The sequence below is a fragment of the Vipera ursinii genome (assembly GCF_947247035.1).
Source record: "Vipera ursinii genome assembly, chromosome: 16".
Taxonomy (NCBI): Eukaryota; Metazoa; Chordata; class Lepidosauria; order Squamata; family Viperidae; genus Vipera; species Vipera ursinii.
Window position 1 is genome coordinate 4,756,226 of NC_139529.1, and position 18,326 is coordinate 4,774,551.

Consider the following 18,326-nt stretch of genomic DNA (forward strand, 5'->3'; position numbering starts at 1 on the left):
TCTTGCATGTGGTCCAAGCCGGGTGGCTAAGCCCAAGACCCTTGAAGTCTTCTCACCTGAGGAATAGCTACGAGCAGATGGCCCTGAGCGCCTAGGCAGCCAACGGCGAGCCAGCCTCTAATTGGCTGAAGGGGACGTCCGGAGAGAGAGGCGGATAGCGGCAATCTCGGTCAGCGTTGACCTCCCGGTCCTGCTGGGATTTGACCAAGCTTGGGAACAATTGTCTGACTCCCTGAGAAATCTATTAGAGGTGGGGGGGGGGAATAAAACAAATAAAAAATTAAAAAATAAAATTATATATATATATGTGTGTGTGTGTGTGTGTAAATTTTTTTTTGGACTGCTAACAAAGAATTAAGGGAGACTGATATGCATTTCAAACTTATTTGAAATAAATTTGAAATGCATATCAGTCTCCCTTAATTCTTTGCTAGCAATCCAAAAAAAAAAATTTACACAAATATGAGCTGTCACTACTGTGACCACTGCCTGTGGATGGCCTTGGGTTAGGCTGAAACAGGAAATAAGATTTGTCCCATGTTTGGGGCCTAGCAAGGTAATCTAAATACTTAACAAACATTTATATATATATACATGCACACACACACACACACATATATATATATACACACACATACATATATATACATATACATATACATATACATACACATACACACATATACATATACATATACATACCCACATATACATATACATACACATACACACATATACATATACATACATATATACATATATATATAAATATACACACACATATACACACACATACATATATACACACACATATACACACACACAAACATACATATATCAGGCCTGGCCTGATGGGATGGGGTTGGGTTTTATTAATGTGTTTTAACCTACCGTACTTTTTTAATGTGTTTTAACTTATTGTAAGAGTTGTGGGCATTTTGTTTAATCTTTTTTAATTTTTCTATTTTGTCTTTTAACATGTACTGCCCTGTTCACCGCCCTGAGTCCTTCGGGAGAAGGGCGGTATACAAATAAAATAAATAAATAAATAAATAAATAAGTAAATAAATAAATAAATAAATAAATAAGTAAATAAATAAATAAATATATATACACACACATATACACACACATACATACATATATATACATATATACACACACATATACATACACACACACACACACACACACACACACACACACACAAAGGATTAGTTCAGTTTTCCATTCCAGCAGGAACGTCCATATCCTCAGATACGGTCAAGGAAAGTTTTGTATGCCTTTTAAAAATCACATTTGTGCTTGCTGTATTCTCCTTTGCCAAAGCTCGGACATGTGAATTGCAGGTAGACGGTTAAAACTATTGAATAAATGCTTTTGGGATTTAAAATAAAAGACTTTCATCTTCGTTTATTTCCCCGCCAAGCGCTGTTTTTATGCAGATTCAGGCAAAAAAATCATCTCTTGATTAAGGTTCTGTTTTCTTAACAGAGGTATGTCTGATTCACCTCTACTTTGTTACGGACAAAATCAGTGGGATGATTTTTGTAAGAATAATACAAGCTGATTAAAAAAAAAACGTTATACATAGATGTTATCCTTATCTGTATAAATCTGAAAAAAATGTCCACATTTAATCATTTTTACATTGAAAATATTAAGAACTATTTGTTTAAGATTGAAGAAGGAGAATACAGTTGGGAGAAGGGAAGATCCAAGAAATATATTGTTAATTAATAGACTAATTATGGAACTATCAAGATTAATCATTAATGACTGTTAATTAATTATTATTGCTTTTTTTCCAAATATATAAACCAGGACAACACACTGTACACCAAGCACTGGAGATTGTTATTGTAAAAAACCAATAAAATATTTTTTTAAAAAAAATAATTTTTGAGATTTAAAATAAGAGTTTCGTCTTCATTTATCTCCCCGCCAGCGGTGTTTTATGCAGATTCAGGCAAAATCACTTCCTGTTTAGCTTCTGTTTTCTTAACAGGATATATGTCTGTTTCATTTGTGAGGGACAAAAACCACCTCTCAACAGTCTATATAAGATCCACACTTTATAAAAGTTATCCATACTTTTGGAAACTTATTCTCACGTCCCAGTAGGGGGGGAAAAATCAGTTTTTAATTTTACTGTAGGGCAGGGAAATCTAGGATTACAAGCTTCCCGATTAAAAATAATGTTTTGTCAACAATGGAGACATTATACATTTAGTGCTTGACTTACAATGGTTTGCTGAGTGGCTGTTCAAAGTTATAACGCTACTGAAAAATGTGACTTAGAACTGTTTTTCACACTTACGACCAATGCAGCTGGAGGCTAAAACATATACGGAACGGTTGCTGGGATTGGGAATGTCTAGTTTAATGAAGAGTGGTGACATGATAGCAGTCTTCCAATCTCTCAGGGGCTGCCCCAAAGAAGAGGGAGTCAAGCTATTCTCCAAAGCGCCTGAAGGCAGGACAAGAAGCAACGGATGGAAACTCACCAAGGAGAGAAGCAACCTAGAACTAAGGAGAAACTTCCTGACAGTGAGAACAATTAAACCGTGGAACAACCTGCCTCCAGAAACTGTGAATACTCCAACACTGGGCAGCCATTTGTCTGAAATGGTATAGGTTTCCTGCCTGAGCAGGGGGTTGGACTAGATGACCTCCAAGGTCCCTTCCAACTCTTGTCATTCTGTTAATGGCCACATTTTTCATCCCAGAGCCATCTGAATCAAACCAGATTGAGCCTTAAAGGGTTTGAATCCGATTTTATTGGGAGCAGATGGCTTTATTTATTGAAGAAATTTAACATGGGTGTGATGGAAAAAGTGCTACCAGACTCCTGGTAAATAAATCCCATTTATTACATTCTTCGATTGCGACGGCGGGATAAATAAACGTAATAAATACTTCAAATATAAAGTCTTTTGAAAGTCCAAGTTCTGCATCCAGAGAAGCCGTTTGCAAGTCCCCAAATTCATTAAAGATTTTACCGTAATTTCAATTTTAATTCTGTATTTTAAGCTTGGAAATGAAGAAAAATACAGACCAAAAAAGAAAAAGAAATTACTTTAAGTCTTCTCCCCAAGCTTGGTACTTTGGGGCACGGATGGGACCAACCCAGGTCTTCGACAAGTGGGAAAGGATCAGCCGGAGCATCTTGGGTCAAACAAGTGTCTTTCAGCTATTCCCAGGAAACAGCTGGCGCGGGGTTGCAAATTCAGCAGCTTCTCCGCTAAATTAGTTGCCGAAGGCTTAGAAATACCGCAGCTTATTACAGAGCAAAATCTCCTTAATTAAGATGAAGTTTTCCTAGCCAAGGGGACCCCAGGCAAGCGCTGAGCAATGTGCTCCAACTCGGGGGTGGGGGGTGTCTTTGCAGCTGCCTCGCTCTCTTTCTTGCATTATGGGATTATTATTTTTTTTCAGAGATGTAGTTTTGGAGTTTAGAATAGAATAGAATAACCGAGTTGGAAGGGACCTCGTGGGTCATCTAGTCTAACCCCCTCTGCCCAAACAGGGGACCGGTCCACCATTTCTGACAGATGGCTGTCCAGTCTCTGTTCTTGAAAGTGATGAAGCTCCCACAATTTCTGAAGGCAACTTCTGTTCCATCGATTGATTGTTCTCACTGTCAGGAAATTCCTCCTTATTTCCAGGTTGAATCTCTCCTTGATCAGTTTCCATCCGTTGTTCCTTGTCTGGCCTTCAGGTGCTTTGGAGAACAGCTTGACCCCCTCCTCGCGTGAGACACCCCCCCCCCCAAATAATGGAAGACTGCTATCGTGTCCTCCCCTGGTCCTTCTCTTCACTAGACTAGCCAGGCGCAGTTCCTGCAACCGTCCTTCATATGTTTTAGCCTCCGTTTTAGCCTTCGTCATCTTTGTTGCTCTTCTCTGCACTTTTTCTAGAGTCTCAACGTCTTTTTTTATAGTGTGGAGACCAAAATTGGTTGCGGTACTCTAGGTGTGGCCTTACTAAGGCTTTATGGAGAGGCATTCGTGCCTCGCGTGATCTTGATTGAATCTCTCTGTTAATGCCACTTAGGATTGCATTGGCTTTTTTGGCTGCCGCCGCACACGGCTGGCTCATGTTGAATTGGTTGTCCACTAGGACTTCAAAATCCCTCTCACAGTTACTGATATTAAGCCTGGCTTCACCCAATCTATATTTGTACTTTTAAGCCTGGTTTCACTAGATTGCTATATGTGTACTTTTGATTTATTTTATTTTGTTTTGCCTAAGTGTAAGACTTTACTTTTCTCTACATTGAATTTCATTTTGTTAGATTTTGATGGCAGGCTGGTAGCACTTGGGGGAGGGCCTGGTGTTGCCAAGGAGACACACACACACACACACACACCAGGCTGTGGAAATAGGACCCCACAAAGAGCCTGCATCAGGTTTTGAACCTAGGACTTCGCCAGAACGGGCCATTTCATTTTCTTAAACTGGAATTTCAATCCTGGTGCAATTGCTGGTCTTTGCATTCTAGGCTGGGGTGGGGGGTGCTGGGTTTGCTCACCTCCGGTTCTCCCTTGCAATTAATGCCCCCCCCACACACACACATTTCTTCCTCCCTTCCCCCAGCCCCAAATGAAGTTATTTTGGACAACACCAAAAATACTCTTTTTTTTTTTATTGAAAAGTTTTAAAATATTGAAAAGTTTTAAAATACAGTTTTCCTTTAAAAACCCCCCCTTCCCCCTCCCTCCTCCCCCCCTACCTCCCCCCCTCGCCCTCTCCCTCCCCCCCTACCTCCCCCCCTCCCCCCCTCCCCCCCCCCCCGACTTCCCAGAGCTAAATACAAGGTATATATATATATAAAAGCAATCATAAACAACCATATACTAAAAACTATAAATTCTAAAATCCATCACTCTCTAGCTTATATAGGATAAAACAAGCCTTAGGAATATAAAATGTATATAAGAAACTAAAATAGAAAAAAAAAACCGAAAGAAGACTTATTCGAATGCTACATGAAACTTCTTAACCCTATACTTGTTCTGGATAAAGTCAATCCATTTTCTCCACTCCATAATATAACGTTCTTGCGAATGATCTTTCAAATAGGCCGAAATCTTCGCCATCTCTGCCAGGTCGGAAACCTTTAAAGTCCACTCTTCTATAGTCGGCAGTTCCTCTTTTTTCCAGTACTGACCTATCAAAAGTCTTGCTGCCGTAATTAAATTCAACATCAACTTAGTGTCCACAACTGTAGCACCTGTAATTATTCCCAACAAAAAAAGTTGCGGACAAAACTTTATCCTCTGTTTAAAAATCTTCTGCATATTCCACCAGACTTTTATCCAAAAAGCCTTGACCTTTTTACAAGTCCACCATATGTGAAAATATGTTGCGTCTTCATCACCGCACCTCCAACATTTAGGCTGATAATTCGGATACATACTTGCAAGCTTTTTAGGATCTAAATGCCATCTATAAAACATTTTGTAAAAGTTCTCTCTTAAATTTTGAGCTTGAGTAAATTTTACATTCCTCACCCAAATCTTTTCCCACATGTCCATTGTAATAACTTCCTGAATGTTTTGGGCCCATTTTATCATACAATCCTTAACAAGCTCTGTTTCTGAGTCAATTTCTATCAATGCAAGATATATCCGTTTGATATGTGCTGGTCCCTGATTTCTAATTTGCTTTATCAAATTTTCATCAGTCATTGCAAATCCATTTTTCTGGTCTTCTTTCCACCTGGCCCGTAACTGAATATATTGAAACCAAGTTTGAACAACCTTCTCTTCTCGCAAGAGGCTATATGATTTCAAACACCAAACATTCCTTTCCAAGCTTAAAATTTCCTTGTAGGTAGTCACATCATGTTTGAAACCAGCATGTATATTTTCTATTGCGTGTTTTGGAGTTGCCCACAATGGTATCTTGCTGCTTAACTTATGTCTATACTTCTTCCAAACTCTCAGCAATGCCTGCCTTAAAATATGCATCCTAAACACAGTATCTACCTTCTTATCATACAACAAATATGCATGCCAGCCAAACAACAAATCATGGCCCTCAAGATTTAATAACCTCGGTTGCGTCAAATTAATCCAATCGCTTATTCCTACTAATGCAGCAGCTTCATAATATAATTTGAAATTAGGCAATTTAAGGCCACCTCTCTCACGAGTATCCTGCATAATCTTAAGTTTAACTCGTGGCTTTTTCCCTGCCCAAACAAATTTATTGATACCACGCTGCCATTCCTCCAAATTAGAATCTTTCTTAAGAATCGGTATCATTTGAAATAAAAATAAAAATTTGGGCAGGACATTCATTTTCACTGCTGCCCCTGATTAACCAGTGGAACAGAAATTGCCTCCAGAAATCGTGGGCGCTCCGTCACGAGAGGTTTTTAAGAAGAGGCTAGACAGTCACTTATCTGAAATGGTATCGGTTTTCCTGCTTGAGCAGGGGGCTGGACTAGAAGACCTCCAGGGTCCCTTCCAGATTCTATTCTATTCTATTCTATTCTATTCTATTCTATTCTATTCTATTCTATTCTATTCTATTCTATTCTATTCTATTCTATTCTATTCTATTCCATTCCATATTCTATTCTATTCTATTCTATTCTATTCTATTCTATTCTATTCTATTCTATTCTATTCTATTCTATTCTATTCTATTCTATTCCATTCCATTCCATTCCATTCCATTCCATTCCATATTCTATTCTATTCTATTCTATTCTATTCTATTCTATTCTATTCTATTCTATTCTATTCCATTCCATTCCATTCCATTCCATTCCATTCCATTCCATCATTATTCTATTCTATTCTATTCTATTCTATTCTATTCTATTCTATTCTATTCTATTCTATTCTATTCTATTATTCTATTCTATTCTTTTCTATTTCTATTCTATTCTATTCTATTCTATTCTATTCTATTCTATTCTATTCTATTCTATTCCATTCCATTCTATTCTATATTCTACTCTTATTCTATTCTATTCTATTCTATTCTATTCTATTCTATTCTATTCTATTCTATTCTATTCTATTCTATTCTATTCTATTCTATTCTATTCTATTCTACATTCCCTTCTATATTCTATTCTATTCCATTATTTATTCTCTATTCTATTCTATTCTATTCTATTCTATTCTATTCTATTCTATTCTATTCTATTCTATTCTATTCTATTCTATTCTATTCTATTCTATTCTATTCTATATTCCAATATTTATTCTATTCTATTCTATTCTATTCCATTCCATCCTATCCTATCCTATCCTATCCTATCCTATCCCATAATTCTATTCTATTCTATTCTATTCTATATTCTATTCTATTTTATTCTATATTCTATTCTATTTTATTCTATATTCTATTCTATTTTGTTCTATATTCTATTCTATTCCTATTCCTATTCTATTCTATTCTATTCTGTTCTGTTCTGTTCTGTTCTGTTCTATTCTATTCTATTCTATTCTATTCTATTCTATTCTATTCTATTCTATTCTATTCTATTCTATTCTATTCTATTCTATTCTATGCCATTCCATTCCATTCCATTCCATTGTATTAAAATTGGCTTGCTGTTCATAGCAAGGCAGAAGCAGATGGGGAAAGATGCTTTCCAATTTTTACAGGGTTTTCATTTTCATCGTGGGTCTGTGTTTTCCCGTCCTCCCCCTCCCTCCCTCCCTCCCTCCCTCCTTCTTTTCCTTCCCCCCCCCCCCTTCACGTGATGAAGTTAAACCACCGTCTCCTCCGGGGCGATCGAGGGGCATCAGAAACGGCTTGGCATCCAAACGGCTGAGCAGTTGGTGGCGAGACGTCTGGGGGGAAAGAAAAACAGCAGGTTTTCGCTAGGAGGGACAACGGTTTTATTTCCCTCTTGGTGCAGAATAAGGAAGCAGGTGTCGTCGGATTATTATTTTACCTCCCAGTAACGGAGCTGCCTTTCTTCCTATCCTCCCAGGTAGGACGATGCTTTCCAACAAATGTGCAGGTAAGGCTGCCCGGCTGGGGCAGAGCGCCTCCTGCTGCCACCTGCTTGTCCTTGGCAAGTCGTGAAATATCTGCATCCCAAATGGACCCTGTTTTAGAGTTCTGCATTTAAAATAGAGCTGGAAGGGACCTCGGAGGTCTTCTAGTCCAGCCCCCCGCTCAAGCAGGAGACCCTATGCCATCTCAGACAAGTGACTGTCCAGTCTCTTCTTAAAAACCTCCAGTGATGGAGCGCCCATGATTTCTGGAGGCAACTTCTGTTCCACTGGTTGATTGTCCTCACTGTCAGGAAGTTTCTCCTTAATTCCAGGTTGCTTCTCTCCTTGATCAGTTTCCAACCATTGCTTCTTGTCCTGCCTTCTGGTGCTTTGGTGAATAATGTGACCCCTCTTCTTCTTTGTGGCAGCCCCTCAAATTGGCCCAAAGTCACCCAGCTGGCTTTCATACCTAAGGCAGGACTAGAACTCACCGTCTCCTGGTGATAGGTCCAAAGTCACCCAGCCAACTTTTATTGCTAAGGCGGGACTAGCACTCACCGTCTCCTGGTGTTTGGCCCAAAGTCATTCAAGCTGGCGTTCATGGCTAAGGCGGGACTAGAACTCACTATCTCCTGGTGATTGGCCCAAAATCATCCAAGCAGGCTTTCATGAGTAGACAGGACTAGAACTCACCATCTCCTGGTGATTGGCCCAAAGTCATCCAAGCAGGCTTTCATGTATAGGCAGGACTAGAACTCACCGTCTCCTGGTGATTGGCCCAAAGTCATCCAAGCAGGCTTTCATGAGTAGACAGGACTAGAACTCACCATCTCCTGGTGATTGGCCCAAAGTCATCCAAGCAGGCTTTCATGTATAGGCAGGACTAGAACTCACCGTCTCCTGGTGATTGGCCCAAAGTCATCCAAGCAGGCTTTCATGAATAGGCAGGACTAGAACTCACCATCCCCTGGTGATTGGCCCAAAGTCATCCAAGCAGGCTTTCATGAATAGGCAGGACTAGAACTCACCATCTCCTGGTGATTGGCCCAAAGTCATTCAAGCTGGCGTTCATGGCTAAGGCGGGACTAGAACTCACTATCTCCTGGTGATTGGCCCAAAATCATCCAAGCAGGCTTTCATGAATAGACAGGACTAGAACTCACCATCTCCTGGTGATTGGCCCAAAGTCATCCAAGCAGGCTTTCATGAATAGGCAGGACTAGAACTCACCATCCCCTGGTGATTGGCCCAAAGTCATCCAAGCTGGCTTTCATGAATAGGCAGGACTAGAACTCACCATCCCCTGGTGATTGGCCCAAAGTCATCCAAGCAGGCTTTCATGAATAGGCAGGACTAGAACTCACCATCTCCTGGTGATTGGCCCAAAGTCATTCAAGCTGGCGTTCATGGCTAAGGCGGGACTAGAACTCACTATCTCCTGGTGATTGGCCCAAAATCATCCAAGCAGGCTTTCATGAATAGACAGGACTAGAACTCACCATCTCCTGGTGATTGGCCCAAAGTCATCCAAGCAGGCTTTCATGAATAGGCAGGACTAGAACTCACCATCCCCTGGTGATTGGCCCAAAGTCATCCAAGCAGGCTTTCATGAATAGGCAGGACTATGACTCACCATTTCCTGGTGATTGGCCCAAAGTCATCCAAGCTGGCTTTCATGGCTAAGGCGGGACTAGAACTCACCGTCTCCTGGTGATAGGTCCAAAGTCACCCAGACACCTTTTATTGCTAAGGAGGGGCTAGAACTCACCATCTCCTGGCGATTGGCCCAAAGTCACCCAGCTGGCTTTCGTGGCTAAGATGGGACTTAGGCTTGACTTTTCCATTTTGGCAACAATTGTCCAAGGGATGTCCTCCCGGTTTGTGGACAGCCAGAGCGAAAGAGTGTTGCTAGAGGCCAGGAGATGGCAGCCTCGCTTTGTTCTGCAGAAACAGAAAGAAATTATAAAATTTTAAAAGACGAATAGAATAAGCTGTCAACTCAATACAGCCCTTTCATAAGCATCAGGTTGACATTTCAACTTCCGGTTAGCTTATCACGGCTGGCCAGCTGGACAGGCATCTGATGATTAAAAGGCGCTTAATAATCAAGGTGGGGGGGTTCTTGGATCTTTTGCAGGCCAAAAGGGACACGCGGGGAACAAGGGCGCAAAAATGATCCTGGAATGCACGGATCCATTATGTTCACCTATATTTTGCTTGCAACCGTAGAGTTTTCTGGAAACGAATTGCTGATGTTAATCTAAGAATCTCGGCTAGGACAGTTTTTACAAAATCCAAGGGCTTTTTTTTTGTGGGTACCTTCACAAGCCAAAAGGGATGTGGTGGCTCAGTGGCTTAGGACGCTGAGCTTGTCGATCAGAAGGTCAGCAGTTTGGTGGGTCGAATCCCAAGTGCCGCGTAACAGAGTGAGCGCCTGTTCTTCATCCCAGCTTTTGCCAACCTAGCAGTTTGAACGCACGTAAAAAATGCAAGTAGAAAAATAGGGACCACTCCGGTGGGAAGGTAACTGCGTTCCGTGCGCCTTTGGCGTCTAGTCATGCCGGCCACATGACCACGGAGACGTCCTCGGACAAGCGCTGGCTCTTTGTCTTTCAAACGGAGAGGAGCACCGGCCCCTAGAGTTGGAAACGACTAGCACGCATGTGTGGGGGAACCTTTACCTTTACCTTTACTCACAAGCAAACGATTTCAAATTGTCACCTTTTTTTTGATGCTGATGGGGCGATGTTCACTCCCAGGAATACCGAGATACATTTATCAGCAGGCACAATTGAATGATTTCAACTGAATTAAATGAATGCAGGTACAATTTAATTCTACCACGCAACCCAGATTGCATTTATTCTTCTGAGCAACCTTCTCTCCTGGAGAGATTCATGGGTGTTTAAGAATAAGGAGAATACATTTGAGTTATTAAACCCTATTTCTTATTGGCAAACCCTTTCTTAAGGCAGGAAAAAGCAGTTTAGGAGACTGCAAATCAGTAAATATAGGTCATTACTTCCCAGAAACCCACAGCAGCAAAAGAGAATTGTATTTATTTTTGGGAAATTCCTGTCTGAGGGGGATTTTTGCTAATATTGGTGGCAATTTAAAGAAGCCACAACTCTCTTGGCTTGGATAAAGTCCTAATGGGGCATTTGCTGGGCAAGATACATTACTTAGAGGGAAGAAGTTAGCGTTTAAAATAAAAAAGTCCAGCCAAATACTTCAAAATAGGTAATCTCCAGCTGCAGAATTTAAGACTTTTTCCCTCTGGTCTCCTTTGAGCCTCTCAAGGAAGCAAACTCTTGTGATTTTCTTCTCCAAGTTCACAGGTTCTAGGACACAAAATACTTTTCGGCATTGCCAAAGGAGCCTTCGCCAAACGAAATGGGGAAAAACTGGGGGTTTTCCACTGAGGTCTGATCTCAGTGGAAAAGTTCTTTTGCTCCCTGTTGAGACATACAACAGCCAATTTTGGTCACCCTATCACAAAAAAGATGTTGAGAGTTTGGAAAAAAAAAATTCAGAGAAGAGCAGCTGAGATGATCCAAGGCCTGGAGACTAAAAGATACAAAGAACGTCTGCGGGACTTGGGTTTGGCTGGTCTAAAGAAAAGAAGAAATAGGGGAGACATGATAGCAATGTTCCAGTATTTGAGGGGCTGCCACAAAGAAGACGGAGGTGACATTATTTTCCAAGCCCCCAGAAGGCAAGACAAGAAACAACAGTTGGAAACTGACCAAGGAGAGGAGCAACCTGGAATTAAGGAGAAACTTCCTAACAGTGAGGACAATTAACCAGTGGAACAGCTTGCCACCAGAAATCGTGGGCGCTCCATCACTGGAAGTTTTGAAGAAGAGGCTGAAGAGTCACCTGTCTGAGATGGTATAGGTTCTCCTGCTTGAGGAAGGGGCTGGACTAGAAGACCTCCAAGGTCCCTTCCAGCTTCTATTCTATTCTATTCTATTCTATTCTATTCTATTCTATTCTATTCATTAATATCTATTCTATTCTATTCTATTCTATTCTATTCTATTCTATTCTATTTCCTTAATTCTATTCTATTCTATTCTATTCTAGTCTAGTCTAGTCTAGTCTAGTCTAGTCTAGTCTAGTCTAGTCTAGTCTAGTCTAGTCTAGTCTATTCCTCCATTCCATTATTCTATTCTATTCTATTCTATTCTATTCTATTCTATTCTATTCTATTCTATTCTATTCTATTCTATTCTATTCTATTATTGTATTCTATTCTATTTCCTTAATTCTATTCTATTCTATTCTATTCTAGTCTAGTCTAGTCTAGTCTAGTCTAGTCTAGTCTATTCCTCCATTCCATTATTCTATTCTATTCTATTCTATTCTATTCTATTCTATTCTATTCTATTCTATTCTATTCTATTTCCTTAATTCTATTCTATTCTATTCTATTCTATTCTATTCTATTCTATTCTAGTCTAGTCTAGTCTAGTCTAGTCTAGTCTAGTCTAGTCTATTCCTCCATTCCATTATTCTATTCTATTCTATTCTATTCTATTCTATTCTATTCTATTCTATTCTATTCTATTCTATTCTATTATTCTATTCTATTATTCTATTCTATTCTATTCTATTCTATTTCCTTAATTCTATTCTATTCTATTCTATTCTAGTCTAGTCTAGTCTAGTCTAGTCTAGTCTATTCCTCCATTCCATTATTCTATTCTATTCTATTCTATTCTATTCTATTCTATTCTATTCTATTCTATTCTATTCTATTCTATTCTATTCTATTCTATTCTATTCTATTCTATTCTACAGCATTCTCTCTCTTTTTTAGCTCAAGCACCAGGCTATGGGCCAGGCAAAAGTCAAAAACCACACTTTTTACGGCTGCCAAATAGCAACCAAATGGATCAAGAATTTGTCCTCTTTGTGGACAAAGAAAAGAAGCCAGGATGGGCAGGATTTATGGCTGTGATGGGCCCGCTGCCTGCGCTGAGCTCAGAAGGATACTATTGTGGGTGAAAATCTTAAATTCAACGCTGGAGACATTTTTTTTCTGCCTGATGTTCTCTCTCCTCCCATCCATCTTTCGGGTTACCATATCGATATATTCTCGGCGTGTACCTTTTCGCTGTTTATTTTATTGTCCTGTTATTTTACCTCTGTTCTGTTTACACACTTGTCATCCCTTCCTTTTTATTGTCGTGAGTCGCCCCACGGCGAGATAGCTGGCAAATACTTTTAAAAAGCAATAATTTAAAATGCTCATGGAAAACTTGATAGATTTCTACCTTCTCTTTTTCCCCTTCCCCAAAATCCGATCCCTTCCCCATAACCATTCTCTAACCCCAGGAGGCTTTTAATTTAATCTTTTAATAAAAATTACCATCCGCAGAAATTGGGAGCGCAAATCCTGCCTCGGTTTTCCAGGGAAGTTATGTCCCTCCCCCCCACCCCCAACCATCCTGCATCGCCATAAATCAGATCTTTCCTCGTGTGTTTTCAACCCTGGATAGCAAGTTTATAAAACTATGGCTGGCTTTTTTTCTTCCAAAATTACTCGCAGTTGCCCAGACGGTGTGCCAAAGGGAGAACTGCCTGGTCTTTGCTTTAAACATGATAATATTTTTTTTTTTAAAAAAAGAATTATTAGGGAGGGAAAACAGGCTGAGGCTTCTTCCCTCGGGCACCCCTGAGTGCCAAGGAAGAATGTGGGCGAGAAGTCATTTTTCCTACCCTTTGGAGAAACTCCTAGGTTACTCCATTCTTAAGCAAGAGGGCACCAAAGAATTCAGCCGTGCCCACTGCACCCTTGCCTCTTCTCTCCCCTCCCCCCCCAAAAAAGACTGAATCAACAGCTGGCGTCCTGCGCATCGGCCCACAATGACTCCTCTTTGGGCAGACAATATACTTGTCATGGGAAAACATAAAACCCGCAATTAATGGAATAGTCTCCAGGCTGCTCTTTTCAGCCTGGACAATGAGAGGCAACTGGAAGAGAAAGATTAAACTTTCCCGGGAAGCCAGCTAAATGGCCCCTGGCGAGGTTTGTTTTTGCAAAAAAAAATAAATAAATTAAAAACTCCCCCACCGAAGCGCAGAGGAAAAGCAAACGGCTCCTTCAAGGGAGGAAGAAGGCGCAGATCCGTTCCGAACCCCCAGGGTTTTATCCCATCGATGGCTAATAGATCTAAAATAGATGGGCGGGTTTTGTTTTGTTTTTAATTTCGGATGGTTCAATTAAGTCAGGCTTAATTAGGCCAAGCCGGGCAGGCTTGATTGTTCCCCAAAGGGAGGGTGGCTCTTCCGTCTGGAGATGCAAGTTCAGCTTGGATCGCTTTGTGTCTGTTGCTAAGCAAAGCACCGTTCATCGTCGTCCTAGCCATTGTCCATCCCCTGCGCGATGAAGGCCTTGTGGGAAGCCAGCCCCCCCCAGAGAAGGAAATATTAAAAGGGCAGAAAAATACATTTCCTCAAAGGATCTTAGAGGCAGAAAAGCATGCCCAGTTTTTCTTAATAGCTCCAAGACTCCCTTTCCCGAGCAGAAACCAGCTCTGTAGAAATGCAGATGTGATAATCCATTCAGGAAGGTTGGAGGCTTCCAGCTAGAAATTTAGGAAGACAAAGACATCCAAAATCTACATACCCCACCCAAACTCTAAAACAGGACATAATAGGATTAACCCACAGATGCCAAAGGGACACAGGTCAAAATACCTGACACAGGAAATACAAAGCCTCAAACAGGAATAGGAAACAACCTCAAGAGCCCCAGAGGGTATAAAAACCCACTCCCTACATGTGCTCTCTCTCTCTCTCTTTTCCAGAGCCATCTTCCTGTCTGGCTCTCCTCTTCAATAAACTGCAACCTTCTTTCTAAAGCAATCGCCATGTTGTTTATTCCCAGCTTGGACCGAACCGTGATGAAGGCTTTTCCTTCGACAGCCTCTTCCGCCCGTTTCCAACCCGTACGGTCCTGAGGTTCCTTTTGCCCTTTGGACCCGCCACACTTGCTGACGTTGTTGATCCATCTTGTTTTTAAGTCTCTTTTCGATCGAGTGGGATCCATTCTACGACTTGGTCCACCCTGCCCTCAGTTCTTCGTGCTGTGTGCTCAGCCCATTTTCCATTTCAAGTCTTTTTCCTCTCTTGATGGCATCGTATACTTTAGTTTGTCCTCTAATCCATCTGCAGGTCTCTCTACCTTTCCTATGGAGGTTCTCCGTCCTCCAGAGATCCAGACCATGGTTGTCCCAAAGGTGCTTGTTTTCAGGAGGCAACTGACCTTTTGGTTTTTCTTTGAAGACGTTTCGCTTCTCATCCCAGAAGCTTCTTCAGCTCCGACTGGATGGTGGGGAAATGGAAGGATTTATACTCCTCGCAGACGGCTGGTCATTTGCATCCTTTTAGAGAGTCGTTGAGGCCACTTGCAGGTTTACTTGTGTCCTCAAAGTCACCTGAGTGCTGCAAACGGGTGTGGAGCCTTCTTGGCTGCAGGATGTTTACTACCCTGGCTCCCTTCCTTGCTGGAGACAGGCGCAGACCGTTGGGGATGACTCTGGGTTGTCTGCATCTCAATTTTTGTAGGGACCCAGCGTAACAGAGTGAGAAGACTTCCAAGGTCTGTCTCTCTCTCTCTCTCTCTCTCTCTCTCTCTCTCTCTCTCTCTCTCTCTCTCTCTCTCTCTCTCTATATATATATATATATATATATATATATATATATATATATATATATATATATATATATATATATATATATATATATATATATATATATATATATATATATATATATATATGGACCTTGGAAGTCTTCTAGTCAGAATAGAGCTGGAAGGGACCTTGGAGGTCATCTAGTCCAGCCCCCTGCTCAAGCAGGAGACTGTGTACCATTTCAGACAAGTGACTGTCCAGTCTTTTCTTAAAAGCCTCCAGTGATGAAGCATCCACGACTTCTGGTGGCCAGCCATTCCACTGGTTAATTGTCCCCCCTGTTAGGAATTCCAGGTTGCTTCTCTCTCCTGGATTAATTTTCCATTCAGTTCTCCTGCTGAGTTGGGAACTTTCCTAAGGACCCTCCTTAGGAACTTTCCTTTTTTTCCCTTCTCCTGCTGGTTGTGGTGAGGGAGTCGGTCCAAAAATGTGCCCCTCCCTCTCACCCGAAGCCTGGGAACAAGCTGCTATTTTCCCTGCCGGTGAATCATGCGGGGGGGGGGGCGACCCCTCCCAGCTTGGGCCCTTGCCCAGAAAGGAGGGGGAGAAGCTTTTGTGCCCTCGCCTCTCTCCCGGCTCTCATTGGCCGGGCTGCCGGGAAGAGGGAAGCAGAGGAGGAGGAGGAGGAGGAGGAGGAGGAGGCGAGGAAGAGAGAAGAGCTGCACGGCCCTCTCTGGGGACGGAGGGCGGGGGCGCGTCCCCGCCGCTTCCTCTCGCCCACCCTCGGTGGGAGACGCCGCCGCGATGCTTCAGCCGAGCCGAGCCGGCCCCGAAGCCTTGGAGCGTTGATCCTCATCCCGTCTCTCCTCCGCGCTAGGAGAACCGACGGCGGGACTCTGCACCGTGCGCCCTGGGCGCGCGTCGGAACGCCTTTCCCTCCAGGTCTCCTTCGACGGTGGGGCGCGAGGTTTGGGGGGGTGTGGGGGTGGGGGTGGAAGGGTTTCAGAGCTTCGGCTGCCCGGAGAGACAGGATGTCCTGGGGGGGGTTTAAGGGGAAACGGGACCACTCCCATCCCAGCTCCAAGGAAAGACTGGGCGCTTTTGGAGAGCTTTGCGCGCAAGCATCGCCTTCACCCCGTCGGACTCGGGGGGGGGGGTTGCCCGTAAGGCTGGAGGGGCGGGGGTCTCCGAGATCGGGGGGTGGGAATAAGCGAAGGGCACGGGCGGGTGGGGGGGAAGAAGGCAAAGCAGCAACCGGAGGGGGAGTGTGGGAAGTCTCTTGAGCGTTCCGACGCCGCGAAGCCAGGAATAGGGCTCTGAAGCCCCTTTCTTATTTATTTATCTATCTATCTATCTATCTATCTATCTATCTATCTATCTATCTATCTATCTATCTATCTATCTATCTATCTATCTATCTATCTATGGGACGCGGTGGCTCAGTGGGTTGGGACGCTGAGCCTGTCGATCAGAAGGTCGGCAGTTTGGCGGGTCAAATCCTGAGTGTTGCGTAACAGAGTGAGTGCCTGTTACTCATCCCAGCTTCTGCCAACCTAGCAGTTCGAAAGCACGTAAAAATGCAAGTAGAAAAATAGGGACCACTACGGTGGGAAGGTAACAGCGTTCCGTGCGCCTTTGGTGTCTAGTCATGCCGGCCACATGACCACGGAGACGTCCTCGGACAAGCGCTGGCTCTTCGGCTTTGAAACGGAGATGAGCACCGGCCCCTAGAGTCGGAAACGACTAGCACGCATGTGCGGGGGAACCTTTACCTTACCTTTACCTTATCTATCTATCTATCTATCTATCTATCTATCTATCTATCTTAGCCTTGGAACTGACTGAATGGCTTGCTTCTCCCCACCATCACAGGCAAAGCAGCCCACCGAGCGGGACGCAGCACCCTTGGACCCTCCGGGGGGCTTCGGAAGAGGCAGCCTTCCTTCCTCCTTGGTCGGAGATGGCTTTTTCCCCTCGGTGGGTCTTCCTAGGCTACGGAGCCGGGATTTTGCTCAGTTTCCTGGTGAGTTTTGGTTCTTCCCAAAGAGCTTGGGGACTTTTACCACTTCCACTTGGGGTGAGATTCTCGGCGGTGCCCTCAAAAGCGGTGTGGCCTTCCAGCATCCTGAAAGACCGACCGGCATCAGATTAAGGCCACAGGTGGAATACCACATCCAGTTTGGGTCACCATATTACAAAACAAATGTTAAGACTTTGGAAGAAGTGCAGAGAAGAGCAACTAAGATGATTAAAAGCCTGGAGACTAAAAGATAGAAAGAACGGGCGGCAGGATTTGGGTTTGGCTAGTCTACAGAACGCGGGACGCGGTGGCTCAGTGGGTTAGGACGCTGAGCTTGTCGATCAGATGGTCGGCAGTTTGGTGGGTCGAATCCCGAGTGCCGCGTAACAGAGTGAGCGCCTGTTACGTGTCCCAGCTTCTGCCAACCTAGCAGTTCGAAAGCACGTAAAAACGCAAGTAGAAAAATAGGGACCACTCCGGTGGGAAGGGAACAGCGTTCCGTGCGCCTTTGGCGTCCAGTCATGCCGGCCACGTGACCACGGAGACGTCCTCGGACAAACACTGGCTCTTTGGCTTTGAAATGGAGATGAGCACCGGCCCCTAGAGTCGGAAACGACTAGCATGCATGTGCGGGGGAACCTTTACCTTTACCTTTACCTTAGTCTACAGAAAAGAAGGATTGGGGGGGAATGA

At 43.0% G+C, this 18,326-nt stretch overlaps 1 protein-coding gene across 1 annotated transcript in view; it reads left to right on the forward strand.

The window, feature by feature from the left end:
- Positions 1–17,573: 17,573 nt before the first annotated feature.
- Positions 17,574–18,326, forward strand: part of ADGRD2 (adhesion G protein-coupled receptor D2) — a gene marked incomplete at both ends in the record, with an annotated part of 35,531 nt that continues 34,778 nt past the window's right edge. Inside the window, one exon of the mRNA XM_083374867.1 lies at positions 17,574–17,636. Coding sequence (XP_083230993.1) covers positions 17,574–17,636 — 63 coding nt within the window. The remainder of the gene's footprint in view (positions 17,637–18,326) is intronic.